At 49.2% G+C, this 23,898-nt stretch overlaps 1 protein-coding gene across 2 annotated transcripts in view; it reads right to left on the bottom strand.

The window, feature by feature from the left end:
• The window catches only part of LOC134949286 (cytochrome P450 2G1-like), a 91,149-nt gene that overhangs the window by 58,310 nt on the left and 8,941 nt on the right, over nucleotides 1-23,898 (bottom strand). For both annotated transcript variants that reach the window (XM_063937785.1, XM_063937784.1), the window contains exon 2: nucleotides 14,978-15,216. In XM_063937785.1, coding sequence (XP_063793855.1) covers nucleotides 14,978-15,157 — 180 coding nt within the window. In that variant the 5' untranslated portion in view covers nucleotides 15,158-15,216. The remainder of the gene's footprint in view (nucleotides 1-14,977; nucleotides 15,217-23,898) is intronic.

The raw sequence follows: 23,898 nt of genomic DNA on the forward strand, positions 1-23,898 counted from the left end.
AAGCCAGTGCAGTCTCAGGGAGGTGTCAGGGAGGTGCAGTCTCAGTCTCTTGCAGTGTGATGAGACATTCATGGAACTCGTTGACCAGTGCTTGCAGCCTGAGCTGTACTGTGGAAGTGTAATCATCAATTACAAGTACAGATGGTGCAATGGTTAGCATCACTGCCTCACAGCACTGAGGTCATGGGTATAATTCATACTTGCCTACCTTCCTGGAATGGCCGGGAGGCTCCCAAAAATCAGGTGACCTCCCGCGCCCCCGGAAAGGTGGGAAAGCCTCCCGCTTCCCCTCCACGACCCTCCTCGGCTGCCCGCAGCAGAGAACAAGTGGGCGGTCCGAGGGGGTCCGATGACGTGATTCCCGCTGAATCACGTCATCGTAGCTCCGCCCCCGCTATACTACGCATCTTTTCTCTGCACTGCACAGCGGGGGGTGCGGACACGATGACGCGACCCTGATGCCACGCCCCCGGACCGGAGGGGGCAGCAAAGTAGGTAAGTATGGTTCAATTCCCATCATAGCTCTAACTGTGCGGAGTTTGTATATTATCCCTGTACTTGCGTGGGTTTCCTCCGGGTACTCCGGTTTCCTCCCACAATTCAAAAAATTAGATTTTAAACCTACCGGTAAATCTTTTTCTCCTAGTCCGTAGAGGATGCTGGGGACTCCGTAAGGACCATGGGATTTATACTTTTTGTATGGGTGTGCACTGGCTCCTCCCTCTATGCCCCTCCTCCATACCTCAGTTAGAGAAACTGTGCCCAGAGGAGATGGACAATATGAGGAAAGGATTTTGTAATCTAAGGGCAAGATTCATACCAGCCCACACCAACCACACCGTATAACCTGGAATATACGCAACCAGTTAACGGTATGAACAAAAACAGCATCAGTCAACGACCAATCTGAACTGTAACATAACCCTTATGTAAGCAACAACTATATACAAGTCTTGCAGATTTAGTCCGCACTGGGACGGGCGCCCAGCATCCTCTACGGACTAGGAGAAAAAGATTTACCGGTAGGTTTAAAATCGTATTTTCTCTTACGTCCTAGAGGATGCTGGGGACTCCGTAAGGACCATGGGGTTTATACCAAAGCTCCAAACCGGGCGGGAGAGTGCGGATGACTCTGCAGCACCGACTGAGCAAACGCGAAGTCCTCATCAGCCAGGGTATCAAACTTGTAGAATTTTGCAAAAGTGTTTGAACCCGACCAAGTAGCTGCTCGGCACAACTGTAATGCTGAGACGCCTCGGGCAGCCGCCCAAGAAGAGCCCACCTTCCTAGTGAAATGGGCCTTTACCGATTTTGGTAACGGCAATCCAGCCGTAGAATGAGCCTGCTGAATCATGTGACAGATCCAGCGAGCAATAGTCTGCTTAGAAGCAGGCGCGCCAACCTTGTTGGCTGCATACAGGACAAACAGAGCCTCTGTCTTCCTAACCCTAGCCGTCCTGGCTACATAGATTTTTAAGGCCCTGACTACATCCAGGGACTTGGAGTCCTCCAAGTCACTCGTAGCCACAGGTACCACAATAGGTTGGTTCATATGAAATGAAGAAACCACCTTAGGCACAAATTGAGGATGAGTCCTCAATTCCGCTCTATCCACATGAAAAATCAAGTAGGGGCTCTTGTGAGACAAGGCCGCCAACTCTGACACCCACCTTGCAGATGCCAAGGCTAATAACATGACCACCTTCCAGGTGAGAAATTTTAATTCAACCGTTTGAAGGGGTTCAAACCATTGTGATTTAAGGAACTGTAACAACACATTAAGGTCCCATGGTGCCACTGGTGGCACAAAAGGAGGCTGGATGTGTAGCACTCCCTTTACAAAAGTCTGGACTTCTGGGAGAGAAGCCAATTCCTTCTGAAAGAATATAGATAGGGCCGAAATCTTTACCTTAATGGAGCATAACTTTAGACCCATATCCCCTTCTGTCTGTAGGAAGTGGAGAAAACGGCCCAGATGGAAATCTTCCGTAGGAGCATTCTTGGTTTCACACCAAGATACATACTTCCTCCAGATACGGTGATAATGCTTCGACGTTACCTCCTTCCTAGCCTTTATCAGAGTAGGGATAACTTCCTCCGGAATACCTTTCTCAGCTAGGATTCGGTGTTCAACCGCCATGCCGTCAAACGTAACTGCGGTAAGTCTTGGAACATGCAAGGCCCCTGCTGCAACAGGTCTTCCCTGAGAGGAAGAGGCCACGGATCTTCTGTGAGCATCTCCTGAAGATCCGAATACCAGGCCCTTCGAGGCCAATCTGGAACAATGAGTATTGTCTGTACTCTTTTTCGTCTTATGATTCTCAGCACTTTTGAGATGAGAGGCCGAGGAGGGAACACATAGACCAACTGAAACACCCATGGTGTCACTAGGGCGTCTACCGCTACTGCCTGAGGGTCCCGTGACCTGGTACAATACCTCCGAAGCTTTTTGTTGAGGCGTGACGCCATCATGTCTATTTGAGGAAGTCCCCCAAAAGACTTGTTATCTCTGCAAAGACCTCTTGATGAAGTCCCCACTCTCCTGGATGGAGATCGTGTCTGCTGAGGAAGTCTGCTTCCCAGTTGTCCACTCCCGGTATGTAGACTGCTGACAGAACGCTTACGTGATTTTCCGCCCAGCGCAGAATTCTGGTTGCTTCCGCCATTGCCACTCTGCTCCTTGTCCCGCCTTGGCAGTTTACATGAGCCACAGCTGTGACGTTGTCTGATTGAATCAGAACTGGTAGGTCGCGAAGAAGATACTCCGCTTGTCATAGGCCATTGTATATGGCCCTCAATTCTAGCACGTTGATGTGTAGACAAGCCTCCTGGCTTGACCATAGACCCTGAAAATGTATTCCTTTTGTGACTGCTCCCCATCCTCGGAGGCTCGCGTCCGTGGTCACCAGAACCCAGTCTTGAATGCTGAACCTGCGACCCTCTAGAAGGTGAGCACTCTGCAGCCAGCACAGAGAGACACCCTGGCCCTGGGGAACAGGCTTATCTTTTGATGTAGTTGCAGATGGGACCCTGACCACCTTTCCAGAAGGTCCCACTGAAATGTCCTCGCATGGAACCTGCCGAAGGGGATGGCCTTGTAGGCTGCCACCATTTTTCCCAGAACTCGAGTGCTTTAATGAACAGACACTCTTTTTGGTTTTAGCAGGTCCCTGACCATGTTCTGGAGATCCTGGGCTTTTTCCATTGGTAGAAAAACCCTATTCTGTTCCGTGTCCAGAATCATGCCTAGGAATGATAGTCGAGTCGTTGGAATCAACTATGACTTTGGCAGATTGAGAATCCAACCGTGTTGTTGTAACACTCTCAGGGAGAGCGACACGCTTTTCAGCAATTGATCTCTCGATCTCGCCTTTATCAGGAGATTGTCCAAGTACGGGATAATTGTGACTCCCTGCCTGCGCAGGAGCACCATCATTTCCACCATCACTTTGGTGAAAATCCTCGGGGCCGTGGAAAGCCCAAACGGCAACGTCTGAAACTGGTAATGACAGTCCTGTACCGCGAACCTCAGGAACTCCTGATGAGGAGGAAATATGGGGACATGAAGGTAGGCATCCTTTACGTTCAGCGACACCATAAAATCCCCTCCTTCCAGACTGGATATCACAGCCCAGAGTGATTCCGTCTTAAATTTGAACTTTTTCAAGTACAGGTTTAGGGATTTTAGATTTAAAATGGGTCTGACCGAACCATCTGGCTTCGGGACCACAAACAGGGTTGAATAGTACCCTTTTCCCTGTTGGACCAGGGGAACCTTGACAATCACTTGCTGTTGACACAGCTTTTGAACTCATCTAATACTACTTCCCTCTCCGGGGAAAAGGCTGGCAAGGCCGACTTGAAAAATCGGCGAGGGGGCACCTCTTCGAACTCCAGTTTGTAACCTTGGGATACAATTTCCAACGCCCAAGGATCCACGTCTGACAGAACCCAGACCTGGCTGAAGAGTCGAAGAAGTGCCCCCACCGGCGCGGACTCCCTCACTGGAGCCCCAGCGTCATGCTGTGGATTTAGCAGAAGCCGGGGAGGACTTCTGCTCCTGGGAACTAACCGAAGCAGGTGTTCTCTTACCTCTATCCTTACCTCTGGCGAGGAAAGAGGAGCCCTGACCTCTTCTGGACTTATGCGACCGAAAGGACTGCATCTGATATTGTAGAGTTTTCTCTTGCTGTGGGGGAACAAAAAGCAAAAATGTAGATTTACACGCGGTAGCTGTGGAAACCAGGTCCGCCAGACCATCCCCAAACAAAAATTCACCCTTGTAAGGTAAAACCTCCATATGCTTCTTTGAGTCGGCATCACCCGACCATTGGCGGGTCCACAGAGCTCGTCTCGCCGAAAACTGCCATGGTGTTGGCTCTGGAACCAAGCAGCCCCACGTCTCTTTGAGCGTCTCTCATATATAAGACTGCGTCTTTAATGTGACCTAAAGTCAGTAAAATGGTATCCTTGTCCAGGGTATAAATGTCAGCTAATAAGGTATCTGTCCACGCTGCCACTGCGCTACAAACCCATGCCGATGCTATTGCCGGCCTGAGCAAAGCACCCGTATGTGTATATATTAGAGATGAGCGCCTGAAATTTTTCGGGTTTTGTGTTTTGGTTTTGGGTTCGGTTCCGCGGCCGTGTTTTGGGTTCGAACGCGTTTTGGCAAAACCTCACCGAATTTTTTTTGTCGGATTCGGGTGTGTTTTGGATTCGGGTGTTTTTTTCAAAAAACACTAAAAAACAGCTTAAATCATAGAATTTGGGGGTCATTTTGATCCCAAAGTATTATTAACCTCAAAAACCATAATTTACACTCATTTTCAGTCTATTCTGAATACCTCACACCTCACAATATTATTTTTAGTCCTAAAATTTGCACCGAGGTCGCTGTGTGAGTAAGATAAGCGACCCTAGTGGCCGACACAAACACCGGGCCCATCTAGGAGTGGCACTGCAGTGTCACGCAGGATGTCCCTTCCAAAAAACCCTCCCCAAACAGCACATGACGCAAAGAAAAAAAGAGGCGCAATGAGGTAGCTGTGTGAGTAAGATTAGCGACCCTAGTGGCCGACACAAACACCGGGCCCATCTAGGAGTGGCACTGCAGTGTCACGCAGGATGGCCCTTCCAAAAAACCCTCCCCAAACAGCACATGATGCAAAGAAAAAAAGAGGCGCAATGAGGTAGCTGTGTGAGTAAGATTAGCGACCCTAGTGGCCGACACAAACACCGGGCCCATCTAGGAGTGGCACTGCAGTGTCACGCAGGATGTCCCTTCCAAAAAACCCTCCCCAAACAGCACATGACGCAAAGAAAAAAAGAGGCGCAATGAGGTAGCTGACTGTGAGTAAGATTAGCGACCCTAGTGGCCGACACAAACACCGGGCCCATTTAGGAGTGGCACTGCAGTGTCACGCAGGATGTCCCTTCCAAAAAACCCTCCCCAATCAGCACATGATGCAAAGAAAAAGAAAAGAAAAAAAGAGGTGCAAGATGGAATTGTCCTTGGGCCCTCCCACCCACCCTTATGTTGTATAAACAAAACAGGACATGCACACTTTAACCAACCCATCATTTCAGTGACAGGGTCTGCCACACGACTGTGACTGATATGACGGGTTGGTTTGGACCCCCCCCAAAAAAGAAGCAATTAATCTCTCCTTGCACAAACTGGCTCTACAGAGGCAAGATGTCCACCTCATCATCACCCTCCGATATATCACCGTGTACATCCCCCTCCTCACAGATTATCAATTCGTCCCCACTGGAATCCACCATCTCAGCTCCCTGTGTACTTTGTGGAGGCAATTGCTGCTGGTCAATGTCTCCGCGGAGGAATTGATTATAATTCATTTTAATGAACATCATCTTCTCCACATTTTCTGGATGTAACCTCGTACGCCGATTGCTGACAAGGTGAGCGGCGGCACTAAACACTCTTTCGGAGTACACACTTGTGGGAGGGCAACTTCGGTAGAATAAAGCCAGTTTGTGCAAGGGCCTCCAAATTGCCTCTTTTTCCTGCCAGTATAAGTACGGACTGTGTGACGTGCCTACTTGGATGCGGTCACTCATATAATCCTCCACCATTCTATCAATGTTGAGAGAATCATATGCAGTGACAGTAGACGACATGTCCGTAATCGTTGTCAGGTTCTTCAGTCCGGACCAGATGTCAGCATCAGCAGTCGCTCCAGACTGCCCTGCATCACCGCCAGCGGGTGGGCTCGGAATTCTGAGCCTTTTCCTCGCACCCCCATTTGCGGGAGAATGTGAAGGAGGAGATGTTGACAGGTCGCGTTCCGCTTGACTTGACAATTTTGTCACCAGCAGGTCTTTCAACCCCAGCAGACTTGTGTCTGCCGGAAAGAGAGATCCAAGGTAGGCTTTAAATCTAGGATCGAGCACGGTGGCCAAAATGTAGTGCTCTGATTTCAACAGATTGACCACCCGTGAATCCTTGTTAAGCGAATTAAGGGCTCCATCCACAAGTCCCACATGCCTAGCGGAATCGCTCCGTGTTAGCTCCTCCTTCAATGTCTCCAGCTTCTTCTGCAAAAGCCTGATGAGGGGAATGACCTGACTCAGGCTGGCAGTGTCTGAACTGACTTCACGTGTGGCAAGTTCAAAGGGCATCAGAACCTTGCACAACGTTGAAATCATTCTCCACTGCGCTTGAGACAGGTGCATTCCACCTACTATATCGTGCTCAATTGTATAGGCTTGAATGGCCTTTTGCTGCTCCTCCAACCTCTGAAGCATATAGAGGGTTGAATTCCACCTCGTTACCACTTCTTGCTTCAGATGATGGCAGGGCAGGTTCAGTAGTTTTTGGTGGTGCTCCAGTCTTCTGTACGTGGTGCCTGTACGCCGAAAGTGTCCCGCAATTCTTCTGGCCACCGACAGCATCTCTTGCACGCCCCTGTCGTTTTTTAAAAAATTCTGCACCACCAAATTCAAGGTATGTGCAAAACATGGGACGTGCTGGAATTTGCCCATATTTAATGCACACACAATATTGCTGGCGTTGTCCGATGCCACAAATCCACAGGAGAGTCCAATTGGGGTAAGCCATTCCGCGATGATCTTCCTCAGTTGCCGTAAGAGGTTTTCAGCTGTGTGCGTATTCTGGAAACCGGTGATACAAAGCGTAGCCTGCCTAGGAAAGAGTTGGCGTTTGCGAGATGCTGCTACTGGTGCCGCCGCTGCTGTTCTTGCGGCGGGAGTCCATACATCTACCCAGTGGGCTGTCACAGTCATATAGTCCTGACCCTGCCCTGCTCCACTTGTCCACATGTCCGTGGTTAAGTGGACATTGGGTACAGCTGCATTTTTTAGGACACTGGTGACTCTTTTTCTGAGGTCTGTGTACATTTTCGGTATCGCCTGCCTAGAGAAATGGAACCTAGATGGTATTTGGTACCGGGGACACAGTACCTCCAACAAGTCTCTAGTTGGCTCTGCAGTAATGATGGATACCGGAACCACGTTTCTCACCACCCAGGAAGCCAAGGCCTCAGTTATCCGCTTTGCAGTAGGATGACTGCTGTGATATTTCATCTTCCTCGCAAAGGACTGTTGAACAGTCAATTGCTTACTGGAAGTAGTACAAGTGGGCTTACGACTTCCCCTCTGGGATGACCATCGACTCCCAGCGGCAACAACAGCAGCGCCAGCAGCAGTAGGCGTTACACGCAAGGATGCATCGGAGGAATCCCAGGCAGGAGAGGACTCGTCAGAATTGCAAGTGACATGGCCTGCAGGACTATTGGCATTCCTGGGGAAGGAGGAAATTGACACTGAGGGAGTTGGTGGGGTGGTTTGCGTGAGCTTGGTTACAAGAGGAAGGGATTTACTCGTCAGTGGACTGCTTCCGCTGTCACCCAAAGTTTTTGAACTTGTCACTGACTTATTATGAATGCGCTGCAGGTGACGTATAAGGGAGGATGTTCCGAGGTGGTTAACGTCCTTACCCCTACTTATTACAGCTTGACAAAGGGAACACACGGCTTGACACCTGTTGTCCGCATTTCTGGTGAAATACCTCCACACCGAAGAGCTGATTTTTTTGGTATTTTCCCCTGGCATGTCAACGGCCATATTCCTCCCACGGACAACAGGTGTCTCCCCGGGTGCCTGACTTAAACAAACCACCTCACCATCAGAATCCTCCTGGTCAATTTCCTCCCCAGCGCCAGCAACACCCATATCCTCCTCATCCTGGTGTACTTCAACACTGACATCTTCAATCTGACTATCAGGAACTGGACTGCGGGTGCTCCTTCCAGCACTTGCAGGGGGCGTGCAAATGGTGGAAGGCGCATGCTCTTCACGTCCAGTGTTGGGAAGGTCAGGCATCGCAACCGACACAATTGGACTCTCCTTGTGGATTTGGGATTTCGAAGAATGCACAGTTCTTTGCTGTGCTGCTTTTGCCAGCTTGAGTCTTTTCATTTTTCTAGCGAGAGGCTGAGTGCTTCCATCCTCATGTGAAGCTGAACCACTAGCCATGAACATAGGCCAGGGCCTCAGCCGTTCCTTGCCACTCCGTGTCGTAAATGGCATATTGGCAAGTTTACGCTTCTCCTCCGACAATTTTATTTTAGGTTTTGGAGTCCTTTTTTTTCTGATATTTGGTGTTTTGGATTTGACATGCTCTGTACTATGACATTGGGCATCGGCGTTGCTGGCATTTCATCGTCTCGGCCATGACTAGTGGCAGCAGCTTCAGCACGAGGTGGAAGTGGATCTTGATCTTTCCCTAATTTTGGAACCTCAACATTTTTGTTCTCCATATTTTAATAGGCACAACTAAAAGGCACCTCAGGTAAACAATGGAGATGGATACTAGTATACAATTATGGACTGCCTGCCGAGTGCAGACACAGAGGTAGCCACAGCCGTGAACTACCGTACTGTACTGTGTCTGCTGCTAATATAGACTGGTTGATAAAGAGATGTCTATGTAACTATGTATGTATAAAGAAGAAAGAAAAAAAAACCACGGTTAGGTGGTATACAATTATGGACGGACTGCCTGCCGAGTGCAGACACAGAGGTAGCCACAGCCGTGAACTACCGTACTGTACTGTGTCTGCTGCTAATATAGACTGGTTGATAAAGAGATGTCTATGTAACTATGTATGTATAAAGAAAGAAAAAAAAACCACGGTTAGGTGGTATATACAATTATGGACGGGCTGCCGAGTGCCGACACAGAGGTAGCCACAGCCGTGAACTACCGCACTGTACTGTGTCTGCTGCTAATATAGACTGGTTGATAAAGAGATAGTATACTCGTAACTAGTATGTATGTATAAAGAAAGAAAAAAAAACCACGGTTAGGTGGTATATACAATTATGGACGGGCTGCCGAGTGCCGACACAGAGGTAGCCACAGCCGTGAACTACCGCACTGTACTGTGTCTGCTGCTAATATATAGACTGGTTGATAAAGAGATAGTATACTCGGAACTAGTATGTATGTATAAAGAAAGAAAAAAAAAACACGGTTAGGTGGTATATACAATTATGGACGGGCTGCCGAGTGCCGACACAGAGGTAGCCACAGCCGTGAACTACCGCACTGTACTGTGTCTGCTGCTAATATAGACTGGTTGATAAAGAGATAGTATACTCGTAACTAGTATGTATGTATAAAGAAAGAAAAAAAAAACCACGGTTAGGTGGTATATACAATTATGGACGGGCTGCCGAGTGCCGACACAGAGGTAGCCACAGCCGTGAACTACCGCACTGTACTGTGTCTGCTGCTAATATATAGACTGGTTGATAAAGAGATAGTATACTCGTAACTAGTATGTATGTATAAAGAAAGAAAAAAAAAACCACGGTTAGGTGGTATATACAATTATGGATGGGCTGCCGAGTGCCGACACAGAGGTAGCCACAGCCGTGAACTACCGCACTGTACTGTGTCTGCTGCTAATATAGACTGGTTGATAAAGAGATAGTATACTCGTAACTAGTATGACTATAAAGAAAGAAAAAAAAACCACGGTTAGGTGGTATATACAATTATGGACGGGCTGCCGAGTGCCGACACAGAGGTAGCCACAGCCGTGAACTACCGCACTGTACTGTGTCTGCTGCTAATATAGACTGGTTGATAAAGAGATAGTATACTACTAATATTATATATACTGGTGGTCAGGTCACTGGTCACTAGTCACACTGGCAGTGGCACTCCTGCAGCAAAAGTGTGCACTGTTTAATTTTAATATAATATTATGTACTCCTGGCTCCTGCTATAACCTATAACTGGCACTGCAGTGCTCCCCAGTCTCCCCCACAATTATAAGCTGTGTGAGCTGAGCACAGTCAGATATATATATACATTGATGCAGCACACTGGGCTGAGCAGTGCACACAGATATGGTATGTGACTGAGTCACTGTGTGTATCGTTTTTTTCAGGCAGAGAACGGATATATTAAATAAAACAAACAACTGCACTGTCTGGTGGTCACTGTGGTCGTCAGTCACTAAACTCTGCACTCTCTTCTACAGTATCACAGCCTCAGGTCAATCTCTCTCTCTCTCTCTCAACCCTAATCTAAATGGAGAGGACGCCAGCCACGTCCTCTCCCTATTAATCTCAATGCACGTGTGAAAATGGCGGCGACGCGCGGCTCCTTATATAGAATCCGAGTCTCGCGAGAATCCGACAGCGTCATGATGACGTTCGGGCGCGCTCGGGTTAACCGAGCAAGGCGGGAGGATCCGAGTCTGCTCGGACCCGTGGAAAAAACATGAAGTTCGTGCGGGTTCGGATTCAGAGAAACCGAACCCGCTCATCTCTAGTATATATAGATTTTAAGGGAGTTTCCTGTCTACGATCCGCAGGATCCTTGAGGGCTCCGGTGTCTGGAGACCGTAGCGCCACCTTCTTGGACAGACGCGTTAAAGCCTTGTCCACCCTGAGCGAGGATTCCCACCGTACCCTGTCCTTTACAGGGAAAGGATACGCCATAAGGATCCTCTTGGGAATATGCAGTTTTTTGTCTGGAGTTTCCCAAGCTTTTTCAAATAATTCGTTCAGTTCATGAGATGGAGGAAAAGTTATCTCCGGTTTCTTTTCCTTATACATGCGCACCCTTGTGTCAGGGACAGAGGGTTCATCTGTGATATGCAAAACATCTTTTATTCCCATAATCATATAATGAATACTTTTGGCCACCTTTGGGTGTAACCTTGCCTCATCATAGTCGACACTGGAGTCAGAATCCGTGTCGGTATCAGTGTCTGCTATTTGGTATAGGAGACGCTTTTGAGACCCTGACGGGCCCTGTGACCCAGTCAAATCCGTGGATTGACTCCCTGCTGTTTCCCTGGGCTCAGCTTTCTCCATTCTCTTATGTAATAAGGTCACATTTGCATTTAAAATATTCCACATATCATACCAATCATGAGTCGGCGTTGCCGACGGAGACAACACAATCATCTGCTCCACCTCCTCCTTGGATGAGCCTTCCGCTTCAGACATGCCAACACATGAGTACCGACACCCCCCCCCCCCCACACACACACACAGGTATATATCTATAAGGGGACAGTTCCCCAACAAGGCCCTTTGGAGAGACAGATAGAGAGTATGCCAGCACACACCCAGCGCCAACTGACACTGGAACCAATTCCCAGATAAAGCGCTTTTATATATATTAACTGTGATATACACTCACTGCGCCTACATGTGCCCCCCCCCCCCCTCTTTTTCAGCCCTGTATCACCGTTCAGCAGGGGAGAGTCCGGGGAGCAAGCTTCTCTGCAGATCACTGTGGTTAAAATGGCGCTGGTTAGTGCTGTGAGACCAAGCTCCGCCCCCTCAGCGGCGGGCTTCGGTCCCGCTCAAATGTACAAATAACGGCGGGGAATGTATATATCTACTGCCTCCGCAGCCCATATATTAAAAATGCCAGTCCAGAGGTTTATATTGCTGCCCAGGGTGCCCCCCCTGCGCTCTGCACCCATCAGTGCCTGTCAGTGTGTGTAATGTGTGGGAGCAATGGCGTGCAGCGTTACCGCTGTTAGCTTACCTCAGGGAAGATCTGAAGTCTTCTGCCGCCTTTGAAGTCTTCTTTCTTCTTATACTCACCCGGCTTCTATCTTCCGGCTCTGCGAGGAGGACGGCGGCGCGGCTCTGGGACGAACGACGAGGAGAGACCTGCGTTCCGATCCCCCTGGAGCTAATGGTGTCCAGTAGCCTAAGAAGCAGAGCCTATCACTTAAATAGGTCTGCTTCTCTCCCCTCAGTCCCACGATGCAGGGAGCCTGTTGCCAGCAGTGCTCCCTGAAAATAAAAAACCTAACAAAATTCTTTTATGAGAGAAACTCAGTAGAGCTCCCCTGTAGTGCCCCCATTCTCCTCTGGGCAAACAATCCAACTAACTGAGGTCTGGAGGAGGGGCACAGAAGGAGGAGCCAGTGCACACCCATACTAAAAGTTCTTTATAGTGCCCATGTCTCCTGCGGAGCCCGTCTATACCCCATGGTCCTTACGGAGTCCCCAGCATCCTCTAGGACGTAAGAAAAATATACTGGTAGGTTAATTGTCTCCCAACAAAATTAACCCTAGTGTGAATGTGTGTGCATGTGATAAGGAATATAGATTGTAGGCTCCACTGAGGCAGGGACTGATGTGAATGGCTAAATATTGTCTCTGAAAAGCGCTGTCGAATATGTGTGTGCTATATAAATAACTTTTAGTAATAATAATAATAATAATAATAATAATAATAATAAACTCTGCCATCAGCAGGGCCCCTCAGCTGCCTGGGCCCAGTACTGGAGTACTGGTTGTCCCCCCTTTATTGCAGTCCTGTTTGTGGTTAACCTGCATACATTTGTATCAGTGTAATTCATGTGTGTCCATTATCAAAAGGGATGATCTGTAAAAGGGCGCACATTTAACCAAACCAGATCCATGTGAAAGGCATAATGGCTCTTAAAATGAGGAATCCATATTTAAAGTTCTGCTTTAGATACAGAGGGGCTGGATCTGAGTCTGAACACATTTTTGTAAAAAAATAAAATAAAATGTGTTCATAATAAAATTGCAATTGCATACATATGCAAATTTGGACTAATCACAAGATGTACCAGCAGCCAGGGCTGGCGAGAGAAGATACTTGAGGCCTGCAGGAGCTGGTATGTCATTGCTAGGCCACTATGTACAATGGGGGGAGTTCAAATCTTATTGCACCTCCGTTATCCCAGTTATCGTGCCCAATGCACTCGGGTATAGGCATGCAAAGCACCTAAACCTGACTAAAGTGATGGGCGTGATCGTGAAAAGACCCGGGAGTAGCGAGCTGAAATTAACTTTGCGTGCTGGTCATCAGCAACATTAGAATACTGCCAGATGGCACGATTGTGGGCGGGGGAGGGGGGGGGGGGGGTATTTGAATCTGGCCCACTATGTTGACATTTCCTCAGTGTTGACATGGTAAATGTCAATATGGTCAATGTCTAATACTAGGCATGTCGACATGTTGCATCTCAATATTAATATGGCCATGCCAACAGTCTAATCATACCACACTCAGGGGCAGATGTATTAAGCCTGGAGAAGTGATAAAGCAGTGATAAGCGGAAGGTGATATTGCACCCGCCAATCATCTTCTGTCAATTTACATATTGGAGCTGATTGGCTTATTACCTTGCACTTATCACTGCTTTTATCACTTCTCCAGACTTAATGCATCTGCCCCTCAATTTACTATCCACCAGGTTTACCAATGGATTTCAAAGGGCAATAGTATTTATTGCTAAATCAGCATTGATTACTATTTTCCTTCAAAATTCACTGGCCAATTCTGCCAATCAGAGCCGGGATGTAATGAAGTCCAAATCTGTCAGCCTTGCGAGATGCCGGCCAAACGCGGATGTTTTTTTTTTAAAGGGGTAATCATGTACAAGGTATGGTTTAGTCTTGTATAGGATTGCCCCTTTAAAAAAAAAGTGCGACTTCGGCCGGCATCCAGCACGGGCGCTGAACTTGGGCCTCATTACATCCCAGCCCATGAGCGGTTTTGTAAATCTGACAGATAGTAAATCAATTGCTATGAGCATCGTCCTATCCCACTTTTTATGTCTGTTTCCTAGATTCACTACTGGTGCTACTATTATTTCCATAAGATACTATTATAGTGCATGGATTGTTTGTTTTGTATTTGTTTTTATGAGAATATATTCAAACATAACTTGTTACAGTATCACTGAGGACGAAGTGCAACAAACTATGAATTCTTTTCTTTATACAATTTATCTTAAGGGCCCTACACCCTTGGCGATATCGATGATCGATATGAACGATATCATTCAAAAATGAACGATAAATCATTCATATCGGTCCGTGCGTATGTATCAATGATGAAAGATGCGCGGACCCACAACTGTTCATCGTTGATCTAGCCTCGTTTATACATGCAAGTCATTTTGGACAATAGTGATGTACAGTATGTACTCTCATATCGTCCAAATTGCCCATCGATATCATCCAGTCTGTAGGCAAAAATCGTTGGGGAAAAAAAAAAATCGATCATCAATAGTATCGTTGGTCGATAAAATCGCTAACATCGCCAAGTGTGTAGGGCCCATAACTGTTTGTACTTACTGGTCTTGAGCAATTTCCTATTTTCCAAGTAGAAATGTATACAATGGGGGATTTAAGAGAGCTGCCTGAGAATGTGGAGTGCATAGTAACTAGTTTAGGACACAGAGGGGGAGATGTACTAAGTAGCGAAAAGAGTGGAGAAGTGAGCCAGTGGAGTAGTTGCCCATGGCAACCAATCAGCATTGATCCAACATTTATAATTTGCATACTGTAAAAGTATGCAGAGCAGCTGATTGGTTGCCATGGGCAATTACACTTTTATCACGTCTTAGTACATCTCCCCCCATAAAGCCATTGTACTTGTTTTTTTAATGTCCAAAATGCACTCACTCACCTTCATCAAAGACTGGGGCATTTCTTTTGTGCTCACATACAGCATACTCCCCAGTACAGGCAGTGGGGGCGGTCCCGGGGGCATGTTTTTCCTCCTCAGTTTCCTCCTCCATGTGAAGAAGTATAGCATGAGGCTTCCACAGACTGCCAGAATCAGAGTCCCCAATGCTCCCAGCTCCATGGTAATCTCAGATCCCTAGGTCATATACAGGAGGCGTTGCCACTGAGTACTGTACAAGGCTACGGAGTGTGGAGAATACACAAGATTAATGTACTGTATGCTGTGTGAGAGCAATCCAGGGATCTGTAACATAAACCTCTGCAGTCCAATGTACAAGATTTATAAAATGACACTGGAAAGGGAAGAGGCTCGGGTTACATAATGTAGTTCTCCCTATAAGAGCATGCGGATGTAACATATACATTATGTCACCATTATTTACAGTAAATCACCTGGGGGTGGGGTGCTGATACTGCAATAGAATACATACAGGATTAAGATCTAAACATGGAAAGTAACATAGGGGTATATGAAAGAATATTTGCCGAATATCTCCCCAAAGCAACCATTTTGGGGAGGTCCCTGCAAATATTAAGGATCCCCAGGATATAAGGAGGAGGGATTACTGTGTTTAGTAGTTCAAGATTGCCGACAGCTGCAGACCCTGCGGTAGTATTATTATTATCATCATCATCATCATCCTTTATTTATATGGTGCCACAAGGGATCTGCAGTGCCAATTACACAGTACATAATCAAATGAGCAAACAAGAAAACAGCACGTACAGTTCAAGACAATATAGGACAGGTATGGAAAACCCGGGGTTAGGTGCCATCAAAGGGAGAATGGAGTATAAGATAGTGTAAGTAAGAAAAGGAAAGGCGCATGAAGAAAGAAGGCCCTGCTCTTGCCAGGTTACAAGTAGTAACACAGGGGTCTGATGAAGCAGTGGAAATTGTGGAGTAGTGAGCCAGTGGAGAAGTTGCCCATGGCAGCCAATCAGCACTGAAGTAACATTTATAATTTGCAAACTATACAATTACACAGAGCAGCTGATTGGTTGCCATGGGCAACTTCCCCACTGGCTCACTTCTCCATGAATTATGTACAAACAATTGACTGAACTACCATGGGAGAGAAAAAGATACATTCTTCCTACAGTATATATCACTACTAACCCTGCAGCTAAGTAAAGCTACATTCTAACAATGATCTAATAGCTATAGTTTCAGACTAAAATGCAACAAAATGTTTTATAAGCTGGGAATAATCACATCAACAGGGGTATCAAAGGGCTGCAGTCAGGATCCCTGCAGATCAGAAGACCAACAACAGAATCCCGACATATAGAATCCCAACAGGTCCCGCTGGTAAGTATGGGGTTAGTTTTATGCCGAGACACTAGGGGGGCGGTTAGGTTTAGGCTGCAGGAGAGGACAATTAAGGTGCGTACGCACTAGCCAATAGGTCGGCCATTCTATTGAACAGCCAATATATCGTGGGCCCGTCGGCCCGCGTGTACCAAAGATATGTCTGTGAACGGCGTCATTTACAGACATATCACATCGTCCCAGTAACACACACAATAACCAATACATCTACACATATACTGTATTGGTGCATCGGAATGTGTGTACAGGGTCTCTGCCGACCGTATATTTTCTGCAGCAGATGATGGTGATTGACGGCTCAACTGGACGGGCACATGTAAATGCCCACCCACTTTGTGGCATCAGTCACGAGAGTCAGGCAGTGTGTATGCACAACACACTGCCCGATGCGGCTACAGATATATCTACAGATCCATTTATCTGCAGATATATCTACCAGTGTGTACCCACCTTTAGGGTTAGGCTGCGGAGGGGGAGGTTATGGTTAGGCATCGTGTTGGGGTTAAACACTTACTGGGGTCCACTTGGATTCTGTCCATCTGGATTCCATTATCAAAACCATGTCTTATAAATGTTTGGAAGGGAGCCCTGCACTTGCGGCCAATTCGGACTTCATTACATCCGATGGTAATGCTGTGACAGATCTGCCGGTGTGCGCACAAAGACGCACCATTGATCAGACATTGGCAGCACCATCTGACAGTAGAGCAACCCTAGGATTACTCACAAAGCGCCTAATTCTGAGTTGATCGCAGAAGTAAATTTGCTAGCAGATGGGCAAAACCATGTGCACTGCAGGTGGGGCAGATATAACATGTGCAGAGAGAGTTAGATTTGGGTGGGGTGTGTTCAAACTTAAATTTAAATTGCAGTGTAAAAATAAAGCAGCCAGTATTTACCCTGCACAGAAACAATATACCCACCAAAATCTAACTCTATCTGCACATGTTATATCTGCACATGTTATATCTGCCCCCCACCCCTCCACCCCCCTGCAGTGCACATGGCTTTGCCCAACTGCCAACAAATTTGTTGCTGTGATAAACTCTGAATCCCCCCCAATGTCTGATGGTAAATATCTTCTGGTGCCAGTGGAACTGCATCTTTTGATGCAGTGCCGACACTCATGCACCCACTAGCAATAGCCACCCTCCCCCCACTCACAGTCACTGCCTCGGAATGCACTTTGAAATTACATGGCTCTCTATGCAATTCTAATCTGTATCCTCTGTAGGTATCCATCAGGACACATGCACAGAAGTAAAATATCAGGCGTTTGCATCCAATGTTTTACTTGCTTCCACCTCTGAATCATACTTATCGACAATCTGGCTGCCCCCTCCGGGAGGAGGCAGCCAGGTCGGAGCAGCAGAGGCGTGGCGATGATGGAGGATGACATTGAGGGGCGGGACTGTGGGCGTGGTCACATGATTATGTCATCATGGCCTCGCCCCCTGTCTAGCAATGCTGATAATATTGTCATTGCAAGGCAGGGGGCGGGGCTGGGATACCACCAGACCGCCCACTTTGAACTGCGCCACCGGGGGTTTGCTATGAGATGCGGGGGGGGGGGGGTTGCGGGTGGTAGGCGCTCGGTCGGGAGACTTGCCCACTCTTCCGGGGGGCCGGGAGCACCACCCGATTTTTGGGAGCCTCCCAACCATTCCGGGAGAGAAGGCAAGTATGCTCTGAATTACCCGCTTTATCACAAAGTCGAAATAGCGGTGCTCTGTGCTATGCTGTGAACTCTATGAATACTGTTCACTAATTACAGTCAGGCTGTGATAATTTTCATGACCTGTTCCAGTGTCACCATGTTTCTGAAAAACACTGAACCCACCTTGGGGATTGTAACTGTATTAATTATAAATGGACATTACCTGACTATGGGCCTAATTCAGACCGGATCACAGTAGCAAACTTTTTCTGTAATGGGTAAATCCATGTGCAGTGCAGGGGGGGCAGATGTAACGTGCAGAGAGAGTTAGATTTGGGTGAGGTGTGTTCAAACTGAAATCTAAATTGCAGTGCAAAAATAAAGCAGCCAGTATCTACCCTGCACAGAAACAAATTAACCCACCCAAATCTAACTCTCTCTGCACAAGTTACATCTACCCCACCTGCAGTGCACATGGTTTTAGAGAAAGATTTTGTTTTTGAGATCAGGTCTGAATTAAGACCTATATACCCCTTAGAAATAATCACCTACATTAACATATGTCTCACATACCTCCCAACTTTAAGTCTGAAGAAAGAGGGACCTTTCCCGCTCCGCGCCCGGGAGAAGGGGCATAACCTCAGCAAAGGGGGCATGGCTCCACAGGAGTGCCGCATTCGTGAGCCATGCCCCCACTTTTATCACTGAGGTGGCATGCCCAGTGCTCTGTGAGCTGCTGGCATGCCCCTTCTCCCTCAGTTTCCCGTGAATAGACACTGTGCGCATGACAGAGCCTCCCAACTGCGCCCCCCCCCCCCCCCCACACCGCGGGACACTGCGGCCTGTGGGTGGGACTGCGAAAAAGTCCCAAATAAAACGGGACTGTCCTGTGAAAATCGGGACAGTTGGGAGGTATGGTCTCGTATTGAAACTATCAATCTATAACTGTGCAATGAAAATTGCATTGTATACACACATATTGCCATTTAGGAATTTGCTTATCTTTAGTGTACATTAGTACTACAGTATATTATCAGCAGAAATGTAACCAGCAAACACTTTTTTAAACACGACTTATTTTCTTGGGCAGCTATCCCATCATTTCAAATATTTTTTATACAGTAATTATTAATTATTGTTAGAGGGGTTTTAAACACTTTTTAGTAGATTATACAGTAACAAAAGTTACATTTAAGATGTTTTTAAAAGTCAAATAATGATATTTAGGGGTGTATTTATCAAAGTATGGAGAGAAATAAAGCACTAACTGATGTGCTCCTGTCCAGGGACGTGCAGTCAGGGGAGGCAGGGGAGGCAGTGCCTCCCCTGTCAAAATGATTAAAATAATATAAAGAAGATACTTATGACACATATTCTGTGTCATAAGTATCTGCTTTACCCTTTATATTATTTTCATTATTTCTCTCCTGTGAAAAACCGTTTTAAAAGCATTTCAGAGGCACCCCTCTGGGGTGCCTCCCGCTGTCTGTGTGACAGGGCCGGAAGAGGGGGGCGGGGCCAAGCATCAGGGAGAAAAAGGCCATTGAAAAAATCACTATAAGCGGCACTGATAGCAGTGCCTCTTTGGCAGGGGCGTGCTTTCAGTCCATTTGAAAGCACGCCCCTGTCACTGTGATTGGGCAGTAGAGGATTCTGTAAGGGTAGGGGGGAGGAGCGGGCACCAAGGATATCATCTCTACACTTGACTCTGTATGCGGCCGTCCCTGCCCTCTCGCGAGCAGCCCGTCCTCCAGCCTGGACCCCAGCACATACAGCAGCCCGCCCCCCTGCAACAGGTAAAGAGGGAGCCGCTGGTCAGGGAACTGTTTGGAGAAAAGTTCCCTGTGCTCGGTGCTGCCACAGAGACCCCAGTCCCACTTTCACCATCAGTGGCGCACGCAGGGAATCCCCCACTTGTGGTAACAAAGGCGCCGAGCCCGTGATGGCGCCGGAGAGGGGTAAGGGGGAGGGGCGGCAGGTGGCCCGCGGGCCAGCGGCACAATGGAAAGGAGGGGCGGGCAGGTGTGCCCGTCCCCTCTTTCACACCTACAGGCGCTGGTAGCCTGTAGAAGGCGAGGGGGCCGGCCGGATAGCGGGCGGGTTAAATAGGAAGGCGGGGGGGAGGAGGCGGCCACTGAGAGGGGAGCACAGAGAGTGAGGAGAGCGAGCCAGCGGACGGCAGCAGCGGCGGTGCTACGAACGGCGGCGGAGAGGATCCACGGAGGGCACCAGCATCCGCCGAGCAGGAGGAAGAAGGTCACTCGCGGGTGAGTGCGGCTCGGCGGGTACGAGAAGAGGCAGCAGCGGGGGGACGGAGAGACGTCGGGCACAGGCTGCGGAAGCGACTTCCGGTCACTTCCGGTCGCGCGGCGGCTCCGGAGGCTGGGTGCAGCGCGTGGGGGCCAGAATAGGGTTGCATTTCGGCGGACAAGGCCACCAGCAGGATCGGCACCGCAGGGCAGCTGCAGAAGCCACATTGCATCCCCTGCAGAAATAGAAAAAGGAAAGCAGCATGGATGGGCCAGCAGAGAGGGGGGTCAGAAGAAGGAGCATACCCCACAGGTTCAGGGAGGAGACGGAGGACAGCGCAGGGTTGCACTTTAACCCTGCAGAGAGGGAAGGAGCACGTCAGCAGCAGCACAGAGAGAATGATGCAGGAGCTCCCCCTGGCGGCAGGAAAGGAAGAGGACAGCTGCAGGAGACGAAGAGAAGGAAGAGCAGCTCCAATCCGGCAGCCAGGGCTGCGAAGAGGAAGAAGCAGCCGGCAGCAGCGATCGCCAGCGAGCAGCAATACGGGGTGAGTGACCTGCCGCCCATTTACGAAGATATCCCCGCGGCAGCGGAGTCAGACGGACCTGACTCCGGGGGGGAGGGGCGGAAGGGTTGGGGCAAAGTTTTGAGCAGCGCCAATCCCACTTCACCCGCCACACAACCGCAAACCCCAGCCCGTAGATGGGAGAAAGGAGAGGGCGGCACATCATCAAGCGGCCGTGATGCGTGGGTACAGGAGGCTTCCACCCAGCTGTTCAAGGAGATGTCACAGCTTCCGGCGGCGGGGCAACCGGACAGGAGGAGGCATGACAACGGACACCGTCACAGCAAGGAGAGGCATCACAACGGGCACGGAAGCAGGGAGTCATCTTACGGCCGGAGACCACCGCGTTACCATTCGCCACCGCCCAGCCCTCGTCATCGGCACAGCCTGCATTTCACAACACGCAGGTCATCACCGGTCAGGGGTTACAGCCGACACGCATCACCGCCGGAGGCATACATCACATCACGGCACGGCTGTCGAGGGTGCAGCTGCAGCAGGAGAGAAGACAGGCAGGAACAGCGTTATCAGTCGACGGGAGGAGGGCTGCGATCAGTGCAGCACAGCAGCCAGCACAGCACACCGACAAGACAAGGCGACAGGGAGGCAGTGCACAGGAACTTGCAAGTCTTCGCCACGCCAGCAAGATCAACGCACGGGAGCAATACGGCGGTCCACGGTACCATCACGCCACAGGAACGGCAGAGGGCATACACGCAGCGGCCAGGAGGCGCGGAATTCCAGCGCGGAGAGGGCGTCATGGGCTACGCTACGGCCGGCGATGCCCCAGCAGTCAACACGGTCCAAGTGGCCACCACACCGAAGACAGCATCCGGCGCGACGACCAGCGCGGACGGTCCAGCGAGGGAATCCTCACACGGGACGGGTGAGACCAATGTCGATATGAACAGTTTGTGTAATGTTATGGTGTCCCCAGATATATCGCAGAATGTTGGTAACATGATGGTTAAGTTCACGGGGGTGGTCGGTAAGGGCGGAGCAGGTCAGGCGAGGGAGCAGGGGGATAGCGCAACGGATTCAGACGAGGACGAATCATGTAGAGTGTTGAGGGAGCAGCTAAAGTTAGCTAGAGCGACATGTAAGAAAAGGAAGGGGCTTACGCCGGGGACAGATGCGGTTAGGGAACCGATGGGGCAGGTGCAGCAGGAAACGGCTAAGAAATTTTTGCAGACAGGATCCAGTGTGGGTTGCGAGTTTAGCGCAGTGGCAGGCCACTTGCCAAAACAAATCAGAAAGGAGATAGAAAAAGGGGGTTTTGTCGATATATGTTCATTGACAGAGAAGGGCTTGAGCGACAAGGAAAAGGCAAAACCGAAAGGGGGTACACAAGTCAATAGCTACAAGACTATTGAGAACTGGCTGAGCGGAATGTTCGCTTACTCCGGCTGTTACATAGAAGCGTACCCCGACGTAGCGATGAGCATGTTGAAATATACAGATTTTATATACTCTGTGTACAAGGAACAAGGGGGATCAGTCTGGCTGAGGTACGACGAGAGTTTTAGAGCGAAGGCAGAGGGCGGTAAGCCCATCGACTTCGGAGTTAGGGACCTCGACGCGTGGCTCAAGGCATTAGCAAGCGGTATAGCGGAGAAGGCGGCACCGGCACAAGCAGCCGGGGCAGGGAGGCCTGGCACGCAGAAACATGACCTCAAATGCTGGGCGTTTAATGAATCTCAGTGCACCCGCGCGCAGTGCAAATTCAGGCACGCATGTTCCTTTTGCAACGCAAGTCATGCAGCAAAGGATTGCTATAAGAAGAGAGCAAATCACCCAAGAAAACTACCCGCGGCAGCAGGGGCTGGGAAAAGCGTTTAGCCCAGTGAATTTAAGCAGGATCCTGGGGTGGCTAGCCAGGTATCCGAAGCAGCAGGAAGCCAAATTACTGCGGGACGGTTTTAGGGAGGGCTTTAGGATACCAATAATAAGAGAGGTCCCGCCCACAGAAAAAATAAGAAACCTGAAATCCGTCAAGGAGCAACCGGGGGTGGTACGGGAGAAGATCGCAAAGGAGCTAGAGTTAGGCAGAATGGCGGGGCCATTTGCAGCCCCACCATTACAGGATTTGATAGTGTCACCTTTGGGACTGGTCCCAAAGAAGGCACCGGGGAAGTTCAGGCTCATCCAGCACCTGTCTTACCCCGAGGGAGGGTCGGTAAACGACGCACTGGACAAAGAGCAATGTTCAGTGCAGTATCAATCCTTTGACCAGGCGGTCAAGATGGTGAGAGCACAAGGGAAAGGAGCTCTCATGGCAAAGCTAGACATTGAGTCGGCCTTCAGACTGCTTCCATTGCACCCAGAGAGCTTCAGGTTGATGGGTCTAAGTTTTGACGGGGTTTTCTTCGTGGACAAATGCCTGCCAATGGGGTGCGCCATTTCATGCGCTTTCTTCGAGGCATTTAGTTCGTTCCTGCAATGGTGTTTGCAGGAACGCGCTGGGGCAAGGGCCATAGCGCATTATCTAGACGATTTCTTGGTGGCGGGCCCACCAGAGTCGGAGCAGTGTAGCCACCTTTTACGAGAGCTACAGGGTATGCTGGAAGAGTTCAGCGTACCCATCGCGGCGGAGAAAACCGAAGGCCCGACGGAGGTTATATCCTATTTGGGCATAGAAATTGACACGGTTAGGCAGGAGTGCAGACTACCAACAGAGAAGGTGGTAAAGTTGGTCAGGGAAGTGAGCGACTGCGCAAAGGCCAAGAAGGTCACGCTGGGGCAGTTGCAGTCTTTGCTGGGGAGCCTGAATTTCGCTTGCAGGGTGATTCCAATGGGCAGAATCTTCAAGAGGAGGCTGGAACAAGCCACAGCAGGCAGGGCATCAAAGCACCACTTCATACGCATCACCAGGGAGCTTAGGGAGGACCTGCGGGTGTGGGAGGAGTTCCTCTTTCAGTTTAACGGGGTGCAAATCTGGCCCAAGGAAGTAGCACCAAACCGGGCGCTGCAGTTATTCACAGACGCAGCAGGAGCTACGGGGTTTGGGGCATACTTGCAGGGCGAATGGTGCGCCCAGCGATGGCCACCAGAATGGGA

The sequence above is a fragment of the Pseudophryne corroboree genome, chromosome 8 (assembly GCF_028390025.1).
Source record: "Pseudophryne corroboree isolate aPseCor3 chromosome 8, aPseCor3.hap2, whole genome shotgun sequence".
NCBI classification, from domain to species: Eukaryota; Metazoa; Chordata; class Amphibia; order Anura; family Myobatrachidae; genus Pseudophryne; species Pseudophryne corroboree.